The sequence below is a fragment of the Alosa sapidissima genome, chromosome 23 (genome assembly GCF_018492685.1).
Source record: "Alosa sapidissima isolate fAloSap1 chromosome 23, fAloSap1.pri, whole genome shotgun sequence".
NCBI lineage: Eukaryota > Metazoa > Chordata > Actinopteri > Clupeiformes > Clupeidae > Alosa > Alosa sapidissima.
In genome coordinates this window covers 22,455,830-22,474,162 of record NC_055979.1, presented here as the reverse complement: position 1 = coordinate 22,474,162, position 18,333 = coordinate 22,455,830, and the positions used below count along the sequence as shown (strand labels likewise).

Here is an 18,333-nt window from a genome sequence, read left to right as displayed (position 1 = left end):
GAGATCCCGCTTTATATGACAGGTTAAGAGGCCCAGGATACGACTTGCAACCCTGCAGCTCCCTAAACCTGATGGGGGACTTGCTTTACCATGCCTAAAATTATATTTTTGGGCTGCACAACTAAAGCCCATGGTTGCTTAGATCATTAATGACACCTCAACTATAGGTGGTTAAATATAGAAATGTCACAATGTGAGTATACACTAAAACGGATATCTTTCTCCAACATATCATTGAAATCCGGTAGAATAAATTTGTGGACAAAAAACACTGCCTTAATCTGGAGAGAAATACAGAAAAAATATAGACAGCTCCATATCCTCTTTATCTACAATAAAATCCACTCCCAATTTTACTCTACTACAGTTAGATGCAGGGTTCAAACACTGGGCTAGATATGGACTTACTTACATCCACCTAGTTCAGTCCAATAACATAAAGTCATTTTCCCAGATTGCAGAGGAGTTTGGGCTTCCAAACACTGATTTCTTCAGGTTCCTTCAAATCAGACAGTTCCTTAATAAACACAAAGAGGTTGAGAATATTCACTCACCATCTGCAATAGAACAGTATTTCATCAAGGTTCAACTAGGTGAATATAGGAGGAAAATTATTTCCTGTCTTTATAATTGTCTCCAGAGTATGGAACCACACAATACCTTGTATATCGAAGCAAAATGGGAGACGGAGCTTGGGCAAGATATCTCCCTGGAATCTTGGGTTAACATCTGTTCTGAAGCGCACAGAGTAACTTCCTCCAATAGCTGGAGAGAATTCAAGTGGAAAATAGCAAGATACTTTAGAAAATATAGTTCCTCAGCGACAAGTTGCTGCTGGAGGAATTGTGGAGAAACTGACTCAAACTTTGTCCACACCTTCTGGTCCAGTGAAGCTTAAGCAATACTGGGATGATATCTACACAGCATTGGTCGATATTTTTAATATAGAGATCCCCAAGGATCCGTTGGTTGCTTTGTTGGGAGTCACCCCTGATGGTTTTAAACAAAGAGATTATATATACTTGTATAATATAATGGATACTTAGTCATCCAGGAGACCACTCTCATCAGGATGGAAAAGGTGATAATTCAGAACAGTTTTATTGACTTTCAGTGACCTTAATTGAGTGAAGTGGATCTAAACCATAACAAAATGCCAACGCATAAAAGCAGAGAGGGGTCAAGCATTCAGGTGTACAGTTCGGGTACACACACGCACACCCTCATTCTTAAAGACTGTGGTGAAGGAAGACTTATCTGACCATGACTTTTCCTTCCATATCTATAGAACAGCGCCCAGGCGGTTTGTACAACTGTACCCTCACATGTACATTAATCTTTGTAATGAGAGGTGTATGCACTGCAGCCCTCCTACCCTCTTTGTAATTGTTGACTGACTGTTCCTGCTTACAGTCTGACTCTGATCATGGCCACTTCCTCAGGTGGCTTATGAGTCACACAAGGAAGAGTTGTTCTTCTGTTATTTTACGTGGGCTAATGCAGATACTTAGTCTCTGTCAGTTTCAATTGAAATATATATTTTTTAATCAAAATGGTGGCAGACCATCAAAAGACTTTTGGAGGTGGTGGATTAACAAAAAAGATAAGAGACGAGAGATTTTACAATATATGTTTAATTAATGTAAAAATTAAATTGCCATATTCATAGCCTAATGAGAGGTGGGACATTTATTAACAAAATAGACGACTTCATTTTTCATTCACTAGCTCCCAGATAAGGAAAGAAGGTCAATATTACACTGAGAATTGCATCAATGAAAGTGAGTCACATATTTCGTGTGACACAGTCACACAGCTAACCGAAACATGCAAAAAGCACCCCCTTCAGGTGGGTAGGTCCAAAGTCTCGAAATTCTCCATTGTTTCTACGTCACCCTCGGGGATGGGCAAGTCACGTGGTACGACTTTCTTAACCTGCGGTTCTGGAAAAAAATGGAAGAGAGCACAAACAACTTTTAAGGTGAGTTAATTTGGTATTAGTCGTAATGGGGCTATACTTTATAGTGATATAACCAATTAGTTATTTCACCTCATATTAGAACATTGTAGGCTTACTTCAAGAAACAATTTAAACGTAGAGTTTTGGCTCCGTGTGTGGTGTCAAGTTTCAAGTGCATGGCATACCTCGCTTTTTTGGACGTCCAGTTTAAATTTTTCACTGTTCGTGACTTGCCTTTGATAGCATAGGCTATATTCTCTGGAATGGGAATATGATTTTGGAATTGATATGATGGTTTCTAGATTAAATAAATCACACGCAGAGCCAGTCTGTAGGTGAATCCACATGTCTATTTTATGGGTTGTGATTCTGTAATGCATGGCATTCCTTGTTTGTATTCAGCTTCGTTTTAGTTCTTGACCTAGGTTAGGTCCGTTAAGACCGTTACTTTGTATTAGGCCCTATTATTACATAAACTTAGGCAACATAACCTTTAACCCCCTCCAAATCGAATGTTTGTAATGTAGACACCACCATCCTTTTCTTCTGTTAATTAGTAATGACACAAGTAGATGTACTTCTGTTTCTTTTCAGATGACTATAGCCTTTATTCCTTATGGGAGACCAGGTACTAGGTTTGCTCACTGACCTGCAAGCCAATGTAAGTCCTGCTGAGCACTGCCTGTGAAAGAGGTATTCAAGCAAATAACTTTTTTCTTCATTAACAACTTTTCTAATTTGTCCACAGACTGAATGGGGCATTGGTGCACTACCTATGTAATCACAATTGACAGGAAACAGTTTAAACTGCATGTTTGAAATTCTGATGAAGTCAATAAAAGTGCTTTGCTGTGTAGTTTAGGGATTACAGCAGTGCAGGCTTAGACATAGATCTGCATGTTCTGGCTTGTCTGTCAAAGCTATCTGATTCAGCTTGCTCTGAATGTTTTGTGAAATGCTCTTGGTGTTATGTCTGGGTTTGGAAACTTCTGCGTCTATCATCATGTGTTGTTTGGACATTTCGATTAGGCCCATCCTACGTAAGACCAAAGCAATCTTCAAATTCTATGTAATTTACTGAACATTGGACTGCCTATCAGGTTTGTTGCTTTGGCCTTTCGCAGCCTGGTGAATGGCCACTGGCTCAGGGCTTTTGCTTTCCAGGGCTTATTTCCTCTTTATTCTTTATGACTTTGTCTCTCACTATGCAGTCCTGTCCTGTTCTGTCATCCAGGATTGTTTGATCAACTCAAATGTTTGGCTATCCAAATAGATGAGCTTAAGGAGCATGAAACTGAGTTCTGAAAATGAGTGCTGTGTGTACACAAGAAATCACTTATGTTAGTCAGACCAGTCAGTAACTAACTTCTTAGAGGAAGCGACAGCAGTGATTTGACAACATTAACAAGACACTACTGGGACAGATGATTGTATTTGTAATATAATGTTGTTATGTCCTTCCTCAGGGCCAATCTCGTTCCCCATGTCCTCAGGAGGAGGCTCCTGGGGGGGCGCTGAGCGTGACAGACATGCCCCCCGTTATGACCAGGTCTCCTCTGGCTCCCCACCTCGAAACCTCCGACGCCAGCGCTCCTCTGAGCTCGCCCTGAGCGCTGACCCCCTTCCCCCTCCGCCCTTGCCAGACCAGCCCCCCGTGGGCCTGGACTCGGGCGTTGAGTCCGCCCCGAGTGACGGCGAGTTGGCCGCTGACCCGGCACTGGACATCAAGCCCGTGCACCGTTTCATCCCCGACTCCTGGAAGAACTTCTTCCGGGGAAGCAACCGGAGCAGTAACAAGCTCTGGTCCATGCCATCGAACCGGAACAACAACAACGCCGGGAGCAACACGACCTCCAACGGCGTCCGCTGCTCCCCGCCGCACTCCCCCTCCATCCCCGGCTCCTTCCGCGACCAATACGGCGGCTCGGGCGGCAGCTACAACTCCCGCAAGGAGCGGGAGGCTATGCTGGACGCAGAGCTGCCCGAGTCTCTAGACGGACGGACTGTGCGGACGGCGCACACGGGCTTGACCTACGGCGAGCGCGTGGAGGAGTACCACCTTCGCTACTCCTACATGAAGTCGTGGGGGGGGCTGCTGCGCATCCTCGGCTGTGTGGAGCTGCTGCTGGGTGCGGCAGTCTTCGCCTGCGTATGTGCATACATCCACAAGGACAACGAGTGGCACAACATGTTTGGATTCTCCCAGCCAGGGATGTATGGAGGATCCTATGGAGGCTATGGGGGCTCAGGGTATGGCGGATACTACTACACCGGGCCCAAAACTCCCTTTATTCTGGTTGTGGCAGGATTGGCTTGGTTGGTGACTGTGATCTTACTTGTTATGGGAATGACCATGTACTACCGCACCATCCTGCTGGACTCAAACTGGTGGCCCTTGACAGAGTTTGTGATTAACTTAGCCCTGGCACTACTTTACTTAGCAGCCGCAATCGTGTATGTGAACGACACACGAAGGGGTGGACTGTGCACTTATCCCATGTTCAATACCCCCATCAACGCACCATTTTGCCGTGTTGAGTCTGGGCAGACAGCTGGCATCATTTTTCTTTTTGTCACCACATTGGTGTACTTGATTGGCGCCATAGTGTGTCTCAAACTCTGGAGACATGAGGCACGAAGGCTGCACAGGGAGAAGTATGGGAATGAGGTGAGGACACACACTCTGACACGGCTTTTACATTCTGAAAGAGTCTTTATGAAACAGATGAGTCTTTATGAAATCTGAACATGGTCCAACTAAGTCTTCAATATTCTCAGATGACTGCCTTGATTTACAAGGTTTTAGGTTAAAAGAATGCATTTTTTCAGGAGTTTATTAAATAAACTGTTGATATTATATGACTTGTTCTTGAAAAACTAGTAGAAAATCTTGAGAAATATCTGGATTATTGTTGTGCTGCATCTTCTGATAGTGTAGATCTTCCTCTTGCTGTGAGGAGAATTCCCCTGCCAGTCGTGATAGTCCTCAGAGTATACATTATTTAACCACTGACGATGGTTGCCATAGTTGGTTGCTAGATTGGATTTCCTTCCTAAGCAACAGGGACAATCAATGTAGGTCATGTAGTCTTTAATTCTGCTCAGTGTTTTGAATTATTAGTAATAATAATATAACAACACAACTTTTGTTGCATCAATATTTACCAACTGATCAATTCAGAGCTGGCTAAATGTCCCTTTTATCGTCCCAATGATCACCATGTTTTTATTTCCCCTACTCAGATGATGCCAAGGGAGACAGCTGATGGAAGACTTCCGGTGATTGTCTGATTTTATATTTAGTGACATTGTGATCATTAAATGCCTATGACCTTTCTGATTCTGATTGCATCTCATTTTCCACTGTGAGTCTTCAACAGCTATGATTATGTGTTATTCACCAGCAGGTTGTGATGGCTGGCACAAGGGGCGCTGAACCCATGCCAATCTCGGAGATGTCTATCCAGGCTGAAGCAGCTGCTCCTGCTGCTCTCAAGCCCAAGGTTGTGAAGGGTCACATCCCATCTGGCCACATCCCCAAGCCTGTGGTCATGCCTGATTACATTGCGTGAGTGTTAACTTGTGTATTTTCTATAGTGTTAGTCTTAAAAGTATATTGCTAGCAGTTCTAATGACTGTGAGCAGTGAGGGCAGGTGGACCAGATAGCATTAAATCTTACACATTATTGATATGTTGATATGAATCCATATTCTTGATGCTTTAGTTTTAAAATCAATCATTTTGTTTTTCTTATTGTATTATTTATTAAGAATACTTGTTTTTTTTCCTCTGTATGTTTTCTTTTTTATGCACATCTCTTGCCTTGTCTTAGAAAGCAGTTTGTGAAACCTTTAGGAAGGTGCTATATCAGTAAAAGTAGTAGTAGTAGTAATCTTAGTAGTAGACGTGGTATAAGGGATAGTTGTTAATATTTGCATTATTCTATATAGCATACTATATGTTTCATTGGTTGCTTATACCTAGCTGTAGTTGTCACACTAGATGTAGTTAATTTGAAAGCCTGATTTTGAAAGTCTGAAATGGGATTTTGAAAGGACCTTAACTGGAGCAGTGACATGTGCCCTGTGTTTGCTTGCAGTAAGTACCCCGGTATTCGCACCGATGAGGAGCGGGACCAGTACAGAGCTGTGTTTAATGACCAGTATGCAGAGTACAAGGAGCTGCATGCTGACGTCCAGGTCACGCTCAAGAGGTTTGATGAGATGGACGCCATGATGCGGAATCTCCCTCAGCATGTCAACAGTCAAATGGTACCTCTCTCTCTCTCTCTCTCCCTTTCTGTCTCTCTGTCTCTCTGTTTCCCCTTTGCTGGTCTCTCATTTACTGCCTGCTATATTGTCATGCTAAGCATCATTGTTGTCACCTCTCATCTGCTCTGCTCTGCTTTCATCCTTCTCGGCTCATGTTTGATGTAGAAAATATAATACTGCTCCATTCAAAAGCTTAGAAATGTTTTTAGATCAGTGTATAACTGCCGGTATATAGCCTGAAGTATTTGTATTCTTAAATAGGGCTACAAATAATTATTATTTTCAGTCGATTAGCTGATTCATCTGTTGATTATGTTTTCATAAGTATGTCAATATAATATATTTTGTGCATGTAATTAGTTAGATATCATTAAAAGTGTAAATGTGTTTACATGTGTGCCTTGTGTATATTTCCAGGAACATGATCGTATAAATAAAATTCTTCATGAGTACCAGAGGAAGAAAATGGTATGTACACTGCTTTATAGTATGCTATGTAAACCCACTACCCAATCCATAAGATGAGTGAGCTTTCTCCTCTCATGTCTGTCCCTCTTAGATTCTTCACACGAGAGGCACTGGGGCAGAAAATTGGCTGACTAGAGTTGATTAATGTGTAGAAGTGTCTGCTTTCGGTTTGGCTGAGGGCCTCTGGTTCATTGTCCGTACTGCAGTCACGAAAAACAAAGGGCTGGGTTTAAATGAGCAGTGAATGAGAGGATGAGAGGGGAGGGGGCAGGAAGAGATGGTGGGTGGGAAAGTTCATAGCACTGTCTGACCGGAGGTGCCCCATTTCCTCAGAATATTTCAACAAGAGGCGCCATTAACCACAAGGACCTCAAACTGTCCTGCATGTGACCACTCTGGCACAAGGCTAAATTTAGCCCGGAAATGATGGCTGTTGATGGATTTTTCCCATTAGTGTGCACCATACTTAACATGACATCGTTTCTTAGGAATTATTAATACCAAACCAATGATGAAAGCTATATTTCCGGAAATGCTCTTAATAATAATAAAAAATAAATAAATAAATTATTTCCTCCCCAAAGGATCCAACGTTCCTGGAGAAGAAAGAGCGGTGTGAGTATCTGAAGAACAAACTCGCCCATATCAAGCAGCGGATCCAGGAATATGACAAGGTCATGGAGTGGAACGACGGCTACAGATGAGTGCGGAGAACAGTCTCATTCTGGGCCTGTCACACTGCCCTGCTCCTTCCTGTACTCCCCGGAGTTAACAAGCAACAACACACTGAACAGCAACGTTGTCAAGCCAACTCAGAAGAGTTGCGATTTCAACTGTAGCAATTATTTCAAGGGCAAAACTGTCAAAGGGACCCGCTGAACATTTTTCTATCTGTCATTGTGTACTTGTGGATGCTGATTGATCATGCTCATTTCTAAGAGATTAACAGAGAATGAATTTCTGTCTCAGAACAGAAAGGGAAAGCACGTGGAGAACAATGTCAGTTTACCTCAAGCACAAATGAGAGATTTATTGAAAGATGGCTGAAACAACTGTCTGGAAACATTTTAGTAATTTTTAGATGAAAGAAATCTCATATGCACTGTGTTTCTTATAAATTAACAATTAAATATGTGTCTGCAATTGATCACTATTATAAATACAATGTGCTGTCCTAACCTGCAATATCCGTTAACATTAATGTAATATGAATGTGAAATTGGTTTGTTTTCCTCCCCTACCATTTCAATAAACTTTATTTTGTACAGCTTATCTGATCATAATTCTGTATTTTTCTTTTTGTTGAAAATACCTGGCAAAATCTAATCATTAATATACCGTATTTGTTACAGATCAATCAGGATAAACCACTTGATCTGCAGTGGCAGTAGTTTGGTTCTTGAGACAGTTTAAAAACTAAGGCTAAAAACCTAAAAACCAACTATACATTACATTGTTAATTGAGACCGTTATAATACTCAAATGAAGATTAGCCTACTTCTCAAAGGCTTCAATATAACATGTAACACTATTGGTCAAAAAGTTATGTTAAACTGAGCGAAAATATGTGTTAGAAATATGCTAGACAAATAAACCATTTAAAATTGTAAATCTTATTATTATTATTAAAAAAAAAAAAAAAAAAACTCTTAGGCTATAGGTTCATGAAACTACAATGTTGAAGGTTTCCCCCTGCGCAGAGCGTCATGATGTGAAACCTGACGCTGGTTTCGTCGATGGGCGGAGCAAAGGTGGGAACATAATAGGCTACTGATGTTACCTGAGCAAGGTGTGTCCGCTTGTGAGCATTCATATCTCAACAGCGACAGGTGCGACTTGTGCAGTGTTCGTCTAGGTAAGTTTCATATCATAGCTACTCGTAATCTATTTTTTTGCTAACAGCCTACCCCTGTGCCAGACTAAGTAGGCCCCTAGGCATAGTTTGTTGAATAGGCTAATTAGGTTGAATAGGCATTTAATTCAGGGGTAATTGATGTGATTTACTTAAACAAAAGCAAATAATATAAAAGAAAGAGTGAGACATAAACATTATAAACATCACAAAAAGTAAAATATTTAAAATACAGTGTGTAGCCAATCTGATCAGGTAGCAGAAAGCATATGAGAACAGTTTGGTTTTAAGTCTAGATTTGAAACTGGCTATGGTTGGGGAATTTTTGATGTCACCCGGAAGTTGGTTCAAGATCTGAACCATATCTTGATATGCAGCTATCATATAGCTGCAAGAAGCTGCACGGTCCGTGTAACGCTTTGCAGTGCAATGTTCTATTTGCAGAATTCACATGAAAAAATATAAAAATAGGCTTAAAAATCCGTTATCCATTCTTTAGGACGGCACAGTAAATGGGTTATTGTTGCTTATTTTGATTTTCAATTGAGCACAGTTACGGTTTTCTGTTCAGAAGTTAAAAATTGAAATGATGCGTCAATTTTCTAATTTTCCTTTTTTGCCCTTGTGATTGGACTGAACCACGAACACCGGGGGGAGAACACCATCTAGCTGGGCCAGGCTAGATGGTGGAAGGGAGCGCCGCCTGAAGTTGTTTGTGATTTTGACTCATTACTTTAGAGATTAATGACAAACTTTTTGGGAGAAGGCACGTTAAACATAACTTTCAGCCTATGTTGAACATATCTACAGTAGCCTATATTTGAATACCATAGCCATGCCATAGCAAATAATTCCCCAAAGCAGAATGTCATCGACGTCAGTCTTGGCTATACCGGGCTATACAGGCTACCCCGAGCACTGTTTGACATGGTATTTTTGCTTATTTAACGCTTTACGCTAGACTAGGTTTCATTAGGCTAAACGAAGACACAACGGTGAGCCTAATTTATCCGTTTATCCATTTATTAATTTCAACAGCAAATAGCCTACATTGGCCTGTAGGCTACTAGGGCTCACGTAGGCCTACTCATAAGTGTCAGGACGCAGCAATGTCTCCCTCTGCATCTGAAGTTCTGATCTCGAGCTGACATTATCAATCGCTTGGCACCTTGATGCAAGCGGAACTGTGTTTGATAGCCCTCCATCTCTACATCTATTTTTTACAGTCTATGCTCTACATCCGCTGATAAAATGTGATCACCAACACCGCGCGCCAATATCTATCAGGTCACCCACCCCTACGCGTGGTTCAGCCCAACAAAAACAGTAAAAAAAGGGGCCAAAATCCAATATTAACTGAATTTTACTTTTGTTTCCAATCCAGTTTCTGTTTTCTTTATCTTGCGTGACTAATGACGCATTTAGAAAATAGCAGCAATTATCTATTTGCTGACCAGTTAAAACAAATTGAAAATTGGATTATCGAACACATTTTTTATTTGGACCAGATGGATGGAACAAATAGAACAACAGCGGGTATAAGTGGTGGTTGTTTCCCTCTCTCTACAACAAACTATTGAAACTAGGCTACAAGATCGGCTACCTCTGACAAGTAATTGTCGATGCGTGTAGGCCTATGTTTGTTTGGTTGTTTCAGTTGTCTTGTCCCAAGGGGCATTTTTGAAAGAATCAACAAGTAGGTTATGCCTATATTTTAAATGGTAAACCCTGACAATCTATCTTCTTACCTTTCAGGAAGTGTTAAAAATATTCTGTGTGCTGAGAAATGTCCTCCAAACCAAATGGGAGCCCACCTCCCTATGAATTGGAAAATGAATAGTAAGTTCTCCTTTTTCTGCATATCACTGAAAAAAATATTGAAAATGTTTAATATTTCAAAAAGAAACTTTACAACAGCTTTATTGTTATCTTCAGTTAATCACATGAATGCTTATGGCTTTCAGTTTCATTCTCTTTATCTAAATAATATGTTAGCTGTTGCTACATATAGTGTTAAAACACATCAAATGCCAAGTGTTCAACCTGTGCGTGCACTTCAGTACCATTCCTTCACATGGGCATTTGACTCATATGCTGCTTCTTCTCTTGACTTTTGCAAGCAATGTGGCATCACAGCCAGCTTATTCCTACTATGCCGACGATGAGATCCAGCACTTCTATCGTTGGAACTCACCTCCAGGGATCATCAAGATCATGTCCAGCATCGGCATCATCCTGTGTGTGGGCATCTTTGCCTGTGTGGCCTCCACCCTGGCTTATGACAACACCACTGCGCTTGGAGGATTTGGGGGATATGGTGGTGGGGGATATGGTGGTGCAGGATATGGCAGTGGGACCTATGGTGGTTCCTATGGAGGAGGCGGATTTGGTGGAGGTTACAACAGTGGGGGATTCAACTATGGAGGCATAGACTACAACAACGACCCCAGGAAAGGAAAGGGCTTCATGATGGCAATGGCAATCATCTGCTTCCTGGCCCTCCTGATTATGTTCATCATGGTCATCTCCCACCAGCGTGTGTCCCAGGGCAGGAAGTTTTATTTGGCCATCATCATCGTCTCTGCCATACTGGCCTTTCTCATGTTCATTGCGACCATAGTGTATCTAGTAGCGGTCAATCCCATGGCCCAGTCGTCCGGTTCGGTCCAGTATACCCAAGTCCAGGCTTTGTGTGCTCAATATCAACAACCACAGCAAGTTGGGGTGTTCGTCAACCAGTATCTGTACCACTATTGTGTGGTGGAACCCGAGGAGGTAAACAAGCTCGCTATATTCCTCTGAGACTCTTCTTGATAAGGATGCCTAGTCCTCATGCAGTATAGACCTCTCAGCAGTAGTGTTGTCAGTGTCAACAAGGTATACTGTTTTGTTTTGTGTCGGCAAACAAAAAGCTACGAATTTGCTGGATTTCAATCTCAGAATTGTTTTCCATCCTCTATTCCAAGGATTCAGGTAGCAATGCAGGCATGAGGGCTATGAGGATGAATGTGTGAGAGAGTGTGTGTCTGTTATTTCAGAAACCATCAATTTAACGTCATTCGTTTGTTACAACTGTTTCATTTGCCCATAACAAAATAGAGTTTTCAGATATTAGTTATCCTGAACAAAATCCCAGAGTTTATGAAGCTTATCCCTTAATGACTTAATGGTAATTTCCTAAAATCTTACCTTTTTTGGCAGGCCATAGCCATCGTGCTAGGATTCATTGTGACTACTGCACTGATCATCATCCTGGTGTTCGCGGTGAAGACCCGGCAGAGGATCAACGCTTATGGGAAAGACAACATTCTGTGGAGGCGGGTGAAGGTCGTCGAGGACCCCAATGCTGTAGGAGATGTGGAGGCATGGGTGAGTACAAGGATACAAGGAAGTTTGTCACATGCATATAGTTACTGGAAGTAAGAAATGCAGTGAAATTATGTCTGGTGTCAGCCTATTTGTGCATTAATGGGGGGGGGGGGGGTAAAAAGTGCAGTAGAAGAGGGGTTTAGTAGATTAAGTGGCAAGGGCTGCATAAAAAAGGTGGGGGAGGATTGGGATTGGGTGGAGGGCACCAACAAGGAGCACCCAAGAGCAATGAAGTGAGTGAAGGTGGTCCTGCTTTTGTGTTGTCATGTTCTGTGCAGAAAGGTTCAGATTGTGTTTTAAGTCTCAATAGAAAGGTCCATAAATTGAGGGCTGCAATTTGTAGCTCATGTGTACATTTGCTTGTTACTTTGTCCAGTGTGGTTGGTGAAATTAATACAATGTTTTCAGAGTTGTGGAGGTTTCCTGTGACTTTGTTGATTGAGTATTTTGGGGCAATTTACATTTTTTTTTTTTAAAGCTTTCAGAATAGGCTACAAGTGGCTTTATGTGCCAACTACTTTGTACAAATGTACTAACAAGGCTTTTCTTGTTAGCTATTCAGTTTTAATGGCTGGTAGCTGACATGTTGTACTTGAGTCACCTATAGCTGAGGTGAAGGTGGAAAGACAGGTTTGTGTGTCCCCTGCACACAGAGTGGAGGAGGGGGATGGTCTGCAGTTTCTGGGTGTGGTTTGTTGGTGGCGGTTTCAGTCCTACATTTGTTTGTGTGTGTGTGTGTGTGTGTGTCTGTCTGTCTGTGTCCGTGTCAAGACATTCCTGTCATCCTGGCAGAAACAGGAAGAGTACATTGTTTGTGGTTTTTGGGGGGGGTGGGTTGGTGTCCTTAACCAAGTGAATTCCTTTACCATGGATAGTCCCAAAATTAGGTAATATGTTGTACAGTAAGTTACTTCTGTTTGTGGTCTTGTTTTCGCCTTGGTAGTCGCCTGTTTTTACCACAGACAGTAACTCGAGAGACCTAGATCAGAAAATCAAGGAAGACAGGAAACTGGTCCAACCAGTATTTTAAAAAACATACAGCACACGGATGTACTAAATGGTGTTGTTGCATTCTTTTCCTTTTTCCAGATAGATAGATATTTTATTGATCCCCAAGGGGAAATTCAAGGTCTCAATTGTGCTTTTGCCGTCTTTTTCCTTGTTATTAGCTACAAGTATCATCTTGGAGTGAAGCTTGAGCAGGTGAAAGCCACTCCTGTGTCGTTAGTATGTTGGGTTAGGATCACTGCAAGTCAGAACATGTTAAAACGGCTATGTGTAGCTGGAGTGAAGCTTGAGCAGGTAAAAGCCACTCCTGTGTTGTTAGTATGTTGGGTTAGGATCACTGCAAGTCAGAACATGTTAAAACAGCTATGTGTAGCTGAATGCAAGACATGGTATATGAAGTCTATATGTTCAGCCTCATTACGATTAGATTAGATTCAACTTTATTGTCATTGTGCAGAGTACAAGTGCAGAGAGTACGAAATGCAGTTTGTGTCTAACCAGAAGTGCAGAAAAGTGCAATGTGATATACAAAGTAGGTGGTGCATAGACAGGACAAAACATATAGTGCAGTGTAGACAGTAGTATACAGTTGTTTTCAGAAGGTGGTTTAGAGTAGTATAAATTAAATATAAGTATGTGCAGTGTATTAGCAGTAACCTTATAAGAGCAGAATAAATATGGCTATGTAATATGAACAATGTATGAACAACATGTACAGATATGTGCAATGTTGTGGCCGTACCACTATAGTAGTAGTAAGAACAATATAGATATATGCAGTGTATTTACAGAATATATTACAGAAAAACTGAATAAATATGGGCATTTAGTATGAACAGTTTACCATATAAACAGATATGTATAGTATGTACATTACAGCTATGTGTGGTAGCAGTACCATTGTAGTGCAGAAACTCATGCAAATTCACTAAAATTTAACCGTAATTTATTCCTGGTAAACTGTATCAATCCAATTATTTATATTCATATGTATTCATATTTATTGCTTTTTGTTTACAGGTAAATGATATGTCTGCTGTTCCTGAGCCAGTGTTGAATGCTTTCCCTGAGAAGTTTGGGGGGTCCAGAAATTACCTAGATGAGGACAACTCTGACTACAAGCCGCCATACAGCGCCAGTCCAGTGTGAGTCTCTTTTATGATAAAGATTAACCCATTTACTCCTAAAATGCCTGCTAAAAACGCCTATAGAATCCTATGGCATTCTAGACTAAATAACCTTATTTCCTGAGGGTTTTCTGAAAACATACTAAAAATTGTCAACGTCTACCAAAATTTAATATCTAAGCCTCTGTAGCACCTAGAAACATGAAATAAAAAGCATGCTGCGCTACGCAGCATCCAGCGGGAGGGTCAGTGTTGCGTCATGCAGCATCCATCGCGAATGGTTAAGATTATGGTAATTTCTATAGCATGTATTTGTTATGGTCGGCCTACCTCACATGAACATGGTGACACTCAGAAAGATATCATTTATTGTGTTGTATATTGACTGATGACAACCTACATGATTTTCACGAACAAGCCATTTAAGTACCACAATATGGATGGTCACAAATTGTGTCGTCCATATAGATTGGCTCTACAGTCACCCTCAGGTTGACTGCATGATTGCTTCATCGTTCTGTCCACTGCATAGCGAAACCATGCCAGGATGCAGAATGTTTGTTTAGGCTTGGGTGGCCTATGTAGATCATCTGTGAGATTGTATGAACTGTATTCAATCAGTCTGTTATGATCACTGACCTGATTTGTTGTATCCAAAAACAAATCATGTGTCTTATAGAGATGACATCATGACTTGTGTGTTTCAGTTTGTGGTCAGGATACTAAATGAACTTGAATGCTAAAACCACAAATATAGATCAGTTTGTCCTCAGCTTTTTGTTAGTTTTATGCTGAAATTCTTAATAAACAGCATAACCCACAGTGATAGGCATGCATAATATGAACGACCTTTCATGGTACAGGAACTTGCAGAAATGTTATATTCTCTCTATGGTTCCGGTATTTTTAGAAAGCATACCACAGGCTGATGGTCATGGTGAATCAACTGATTTTACAACTAGTGAAGTAGGAGGTTGCTTACATGACCTGAAACCTCTCATCATGGAAACTGTGGGCTGGAAGAATGATCTCATTGTTGACTCCAAGAGGGAAGGCGTGCTGAGCAAAATATGTGTGTGTGTATTTGTGTAACTGAGCCTGATCAAAATGTGGTTTGTTTAAATGTTCTCATGGTGTCTGCTCTAAAGGATTATGAAGACTTGAAGTTATGAAGTTCTTGAAGTTATGAGACTGTCAGTCAGTGATTGTCACTGACAATCCAAATTTAGCAAAAAAGATTCTTTGACCACACGGCTTAATGTTTAAAAAGCTATATAACAAACCCTTTAGGTGTTCTTTACAATGGCTTAAAGCTGCAGTTGGCGAGATTATTTTGATCATATTCACTAAAACTGACACTATGCTCCAACAGAACAACATAAATCAGCCGGTTTTAGAAAAAAAAACAGCACTTCTACCTCCACCTAGAGCATGTTATTTGTTTTGCAAAAATCCACAGCTCCTGGTTCTTCTGGTCCAATCAGAGCAGGGCTGTATGAGATCTGACTGTCAATCACAGTCTGGTGCGCACTGACGAGCACAAATTCGACGAGAGGGTGCTCGGTGGTAGTGGGGGAGGGGTATGAGCGTTGTAAACATTAAAATGTTTGGCTAAGTCCCCTCAATCTGTTAGACTTGCCAACTGTAGCTTTAATATATGAAGGAAATGATATTACTCACAAAATCCACTAAAAGAATTGTGTATCAATGTGATTTCAGATGAGACCCATAAGTCATGTCAAGTCTCTTAAAGGCTTCTTATGAGGACAATAATAATACGTTTATTTTATATGGCGCCTTTCTCAAACCCAAGGTTGACAAGCCACAAAACAAATTAATGTTTATGTACATTTCTTGGTTGGTTGCTACAGCAGATATTGCAATATTTTATATTATATTAATAATTCATTATTAATGTAACATTTTCAATTTTATTTGAACCTATTATTTTTAACTAATGGTATGTTCATATACTGTAAGCTGCTTTGGACAAAATGTGTCCAAATACCATAACCATGTAAATGGTCCATATTTAATGTGAATGCACCCTGTGTTATGGGACATGTTTCCTCTGTAGAGTTGCTGAGGAGATCCCACTGCGCAGTGCTGCCCCCTACAGTAGTGGCTCGGAGAGACCCAGCTCCTCTGGAAGGCCCAAGAAGAAGCAAGGTGGTCGGCACGCAGATGGTTACGAAACCGATGGCTACATGTCCTCTGGCGACGAGCTGGATGCCGATGATTTCTCTAGGTAGATTAAGATCAAAGTTGGCTAACCAGACTTTAATCAGCAGAGCGTATCACAGTTGCAGTTTTGGTCTAAAGTTTTGTAATGACATTGGTATGGATGGTATTCATTGTCATCCACATGGTTGGTTCCACTATAGTCAGAACTTAAGCAACATCTGGATATGTTCCATCTTTAACTAATGCTAATATGAAGCATTTGATTTAATGAATGATACATTTGATGCTGGTGGAAAGTTTTACTGTTGGTAAATTGGGTAAACGGTCTTGCATACTCTCTAAACATTTCTCTTTTCTTACCTTTTCAGCGAGTTCCCTCCCATAGAGTACGAACACGAGAGGGACGAGTACAAGCGTGTGTTTGACGATGACCATCTGGAATACAAAGACCTGCAAGCCGAGCTGGACGCAATCAACAGGAAAATGGCTGAGGTGGACCGTGAACTTGATGACCTTCCAGAGGGGAGCCCCCAGTTCCTTGTGAGTTGTGTGAAGACCGTTTTTGTTTTGTTGGATCTATCTGTGTAAAACTTGTAGGACAGCCAATTAAAAAGAAACATAATGGCTAAGTCGGGCTGAAAATGACTCTTGTGCTCTACCAACCTGTGGTTTCTCTCTCCTTTAAAAGGATGCCATGGATGAGTACAATGAACTGAAGAACAAAAAGAAGGTATGTTGCTATTAGAAGTAATTGCCACGATTTGCTGTCACGGAAAGGTGTGATGTTGAAACCTTAGAGGTTCTGTAGTTACCATAGTCCCAAAAATATATACTAAACATTCACTAACAAAACATTAGGGTTAAACCCCCAAAAGGTCAACAAATGGGTACTTGACATGTATTGCTTAGACACACAGCGGATTGTAAGTTCTTGTGCATGAACTGTAGCTATTGTGTGGCATGTGGGCGCATTGAGCTAACTCCTCAATGTTTGCAGTTAAGGTCTTGCCCATGGTGTTAAATTAGGAAATTGATTTTGCCTAGTTATTCATTTAGCTTGATTAGACTTATGACTTTGCCCATCATTCAAATCAGGGCCCAATAAGTACAACTAGAGAACTATATGATGTTTAACATCTTGCTGTATTTCTATCACAGAGTTCAGACTACCAGTTGAAGAAGAAGCGATGCAAGTATCTGAAGTCCAAACTGAGTCACATCAAGAAGATGGTCAGCGACTTTGACCGAAGAGGGTAAATTTATCATGGCACCAAATGAGCCCTCTTGAAGTGGTTTCTCTTCCTCAGAGAAGACCAGTGGGAGGTCCTGTATAAGGGTGAACCATGTTGACCAGTTTGTGCACACCCTGTGGTCTCTCTCCAAAACGAGCAAATGAGGTGAATGGATGGACCTTATATATTATATATAGTTATAATATAGATATAGTGCTAAGAGTCCTCCACTCAACCAAAGATAACCACACTGATTTGCCATGACAAGCGATCTGTATTTCAGAGATCCAAGTGTTTTGTTTTTTTTGTTAATTGTTGTTAGATACTGTTATTTTTCCCATCAATTCTGACCTCTTGATTCTCAATAAGCTTTTTGTAACTTGAATACCGGTACTCACTATTCTTTGTAAGCTTTTACTGGAGCCTATGGATTAAATGTTTTTTGAAATGGTTTAATGGGAACTGATAACTCCGATGGTGATTATACATGGAACTGTAAAAGGGCATCAAGTCAAAACTGACAGGCTAATACAAAAGGGGATTTTGATGGCTAACAAATCAGTTAGCTATGCACAGAATCATTTTCTTTTTGCAGCCATCACTGCAGAAGCAATCATTTATACTAAACAGTATAATAGACTAGACATTCTTTGTTTTAACTATATTTATAAATATGTAAATGTAGGTTACAGAGAAGTGCTTTTTGAAACCATGTTTTAAATACTTTTACAATACTGTACAGTGTGAGTTTTAATGTAATTAATATTTTTTTAGTTGTTCAATTTGTGTCAAGAGTGAACAACATGGATTTGTACATTTTTATATGTAAATTTTAATAAAAACCCTTAGGTTGATTCAAGG

At 40.7% G+C, this 18,333-nt stretch overlaps 1 protein-coding gene across 1 annotated transcript; it reads left to right on the top strand.

Moving 5' to 3' along the window:
- The first annotated feature begins 1,850 nt into the window (after positions 1 to 1,850).
- Positions 1,851 to 18,331, top strand: LOC121699048. The gene is made up of 17 exons (XM_042081646.1): positions 1,851 to 1,981; positions 2,555 to 2,653; positions 3,427 to 4,628; positions 5,204 to 5,239; positions 5,365 to 5,528; positions 6,061 to 6,232; positions 6,650 to 6,700; positions 7,285 to 7,403; positions 8,530 to 8,555; positions 10,308 to 10,417; positions 10,644 to 11,327; positions 11,754 to 11,921; positions 13,950 to 14,074; positions 16,134 to 16,304; positions 16,609 to 16,780; positions 16,929 to 16,970; positions 17,399 to 18,331. Exons 3-17 carry the CDS (start codon positions 3,444 to 3,446, stop codon positions 17,495 to 17,497), a joined length of 3,324 nt encoding a protein of 1,107 aa, XP_041937580.1. The 5' UTR covers positions 1,851 to 1,981; positions 2,555 to 2,653; positions 3,427 to 3,443; the 3' UTR covers positions 17,498 to 18,331.
- Positions 18,332 to 18,333: the final 2 nt, after the last annotated feature.

What these genes read in the sequence shown, in the direction of transcription:
- LOC121699048 (XM_042081646.1), top strand. Translation starts at nt 3,444, where the DNA reads ATGTCCTCAGGAGGAGGCTCCTGGGGGGGCGCTGAGCGTGACAGACAT. An exon ending in GGGAGAAGTATGGGAATGAG is followed by an intron (nt 4,629 to 5,203) that starts GTGAGGACACAC and finishes TCCCCTACTCAG; the next exon opens with ATGATGCCAAGGGAGACAGC. An exon ending in CTTGTGCAGTGTTCGTCTAG is followed by an intron (nt 8,556 to 10,307) that starts GTAAGTTTCATA and finishes CTTACCTTTCAG; the next exon opens with GAAGTGTTAAAAATATTCTG.